A 2,257-nucleotide genomic window follows, 5' to 3' on the forward strand; every position below is an offset into this window, starting at 1 on the left:
CTTGATGTCAGAGCAGGGACACAGGAGCAACTACGTCCCCTCCAGGGCCCCTGGCACAGGCCACAGAAGCAGAAGCGCTGCTTTCTCGTCTAGTGGTTTGACGCTCTGAACACAGTGCTGGGCAGCGGGCAGCCTCTGCCGGCCGAGCCGCCCGTGGCCGCCCCAGACCAGGCCCCGGGTACGGTCAAGGAAGGCGTGCCTCAGGCCCCTGGCTCCTCAGAAGGGAGCAAGGAGGTGGCAGGAGGACCGTCGGCAGAACTGGAAGTGAGGGCAGGTGGCGGCAGACAGGGGCCCATCTCTCGGCCCTCGGGATGTGGCATTTCAGGGACGAGCGGCAGCAGGAGTAGCATCAGCTCAACGCTCTCGGGTCACGGGATGGGGAAAGCTGAGGCCAAGAAAGGGACCCTCATGGGTCCCAGGTCAAAAGCAGAGTGGCTACTGAGACCGAAGCCACCTCCCAGCTCAGGGCCCTCGGCGAGGGGGCGGCGGCTCAGCCCTTGCAGGTGTAGACCTCCTCCCGCTGCGTACACTGCTTGCATTCCACGTAGCAGCACCAGCGCACCTGGCACTGGCAGGGCCGCGTGACCGCCCGGCTCTGCGTGTTGTGGCCGCGCCCGCAGCAGATGCTCTCACAGTTTTTCTCACGGTGGCACTTGCGGCCCGCGGTGCCCGGGGAGAAGCGGCCGGCCAGGCAGAAGCTGGGCGAGTCGTCCAGGTGCACCAGCTCGGGGGTGCGAGGCAGTGGGTCGCTGCTACCCGTCCCCGGCGCCCGGCCTCGAGGGGGCGAGATGTCACCCGCCTCGCCTGTGGCCTCGTTGGTGGTGCTGCCCACCTTGAGTGCAGTCTCGTATTTGTGCTTCAGGTGCTTGCCCACCTCGTGGAAGGGCGCCAGCTGGCGCCAGCAGGTCCGGACCGTGCAGGAACCCGACACGCCGTGGCACTTGCAGGTGGTCTCCACCCCGGCCTTGATCACCTGGCGTGGGCAGGAGGAGCAGTGAGGCGGTACCCAGGACAGGCCCCCACTCTAGCCAGCGCCTCTAGCTCCAAGGAGCCTCGAGAGGGAAGGTCAGCCCCTGCCTCATCGAGAGATTCCACCCCAGGTCCAGGCATCTGAACGCATCCAGGCTGCTCTCCACAGCCCGCCTACGGCCATCCACCTCCCTGGGACCTTGCAGTGTGGGCTTAGCATCTGTGAGCGGGTCTCAGCTAGATGGCAGGATGTAACCCAGTCTCCACGTCAGGGTCAGCGTCTCCTACAGGCCGGGAAAGCTGCTGGCTGCTGTTGTGCGTGGTACATGCCCACCCTGAGCCCATTCCAAGCTGAGGCTCCCGTATGAGCCAGTGGTGATGGGAGCAGGTGGGAGACCAGCTCGACTGGAGGGCTCAGGCCGGCCCCAGGGTGAAAAGCCACGTCCGCACACACACACAGCCGAGCCTGCGTGGTCGAACACCAACTCTGCGGTTTGGGATGCTGTGTGGGACCTGCAGGGGCCCTTACCCTCCAAGGACTTGGAGTCCCATCTTCAAGGACAGCTGACCCAGATCCCCTGCCTGACCACGGGCACCTGAGGGCCCTACAGGAGTCGCCCCCTAACCCCGTGTGAAGAAGGGGCCCTGGGCCATGCTCCTGAGCTCCCACGCCAGGCCCAGGGAGAGGCCGGCTTGAGGGGAATTAAGAAATTTAGCAATCCGCCAGGCGGGCGGGCGGGCGGGCAACACAACAGTCACATTTAACAACCCTTTGCTGAGAAACTCGGACAAATTTAATTAAAACGCTGCTTACTCAGGTCCAGTGGAACTAATTGAGCACTTTTAATATTCTGACTTTTCAATAATCGCTTACAAAGAATTGAAGCGCAAAGAAAGGAAGAGGGGTAGAAGAAAAGAGAGGCCTTGCCGGGGGTTTAATCCACACTCCAGAGGTGAACCCTGCTCACCTCTCCCCTTAGCAAAGGCTCTGCCCGGCAGCTCCCTCCCCTAAAGGGCTGAGGGAGAACGAGAGCTTTGGTCAAAAGGGGGGAAATTGAATTTTTAATAAGTGGCAATTCAGAATCCTACTTCTCAATAAAGAGGCATACACAGCGGGCCGGCTCTAATTACCTCACCCTCCCCAGCAGGCCTAGCCGCTCTCACAGTCCCTGGGGAACAGCAAGGGACGAGGCCGCTGACGGGGGACAGACAGGCAGGGGAGAGAAATGCTCTCAGCACCCTGGTAAAGGTCACTCCTTGTAAGGTCACACTATGAGGCCCACGGCCG

The 2,257-nt window shown here is 62.2% G+C and overlaps 1 protein-coding gene across 1 annotated transcript in view; it reads right to left on the reverse strand.

Moving 5' to 3' along the window:
- Positions 1 to 279: 279 nt before the first annotated feature.
- Positions 280 to 2,257, reverse strand: part of WNT9A (Wnt family member 9A) — a 7,476-nt gene continuing 5,498 nt past the window's right edge. The window contains exon 5 of the mRNA XM_004384831.2: positions 280 to 973. Coding sequence (XP_004384888.1) covers positions 491 to 973 — 483 coding nt within the window. The 3' untranslated portion in view covers positions 280 to 490. The remainder of the gene's footprint in view (positions 974 to 2,257) is intronic.

Source organism: Trichechus manatus, unplaced genomic scaffold (assembly GCF_000243295.1).
Source record: "Trichechus manatus latirostris isolate Lorelei unplaced genomic scaffold, TriManLat1.0 scaffold00128, whole genome shotgun sequence".
NCBI lineage: Eukaryota > Metazoa > Chordata > Mammalia > Sirenia > Trichechidae > Trichechus > Trichechus manatus.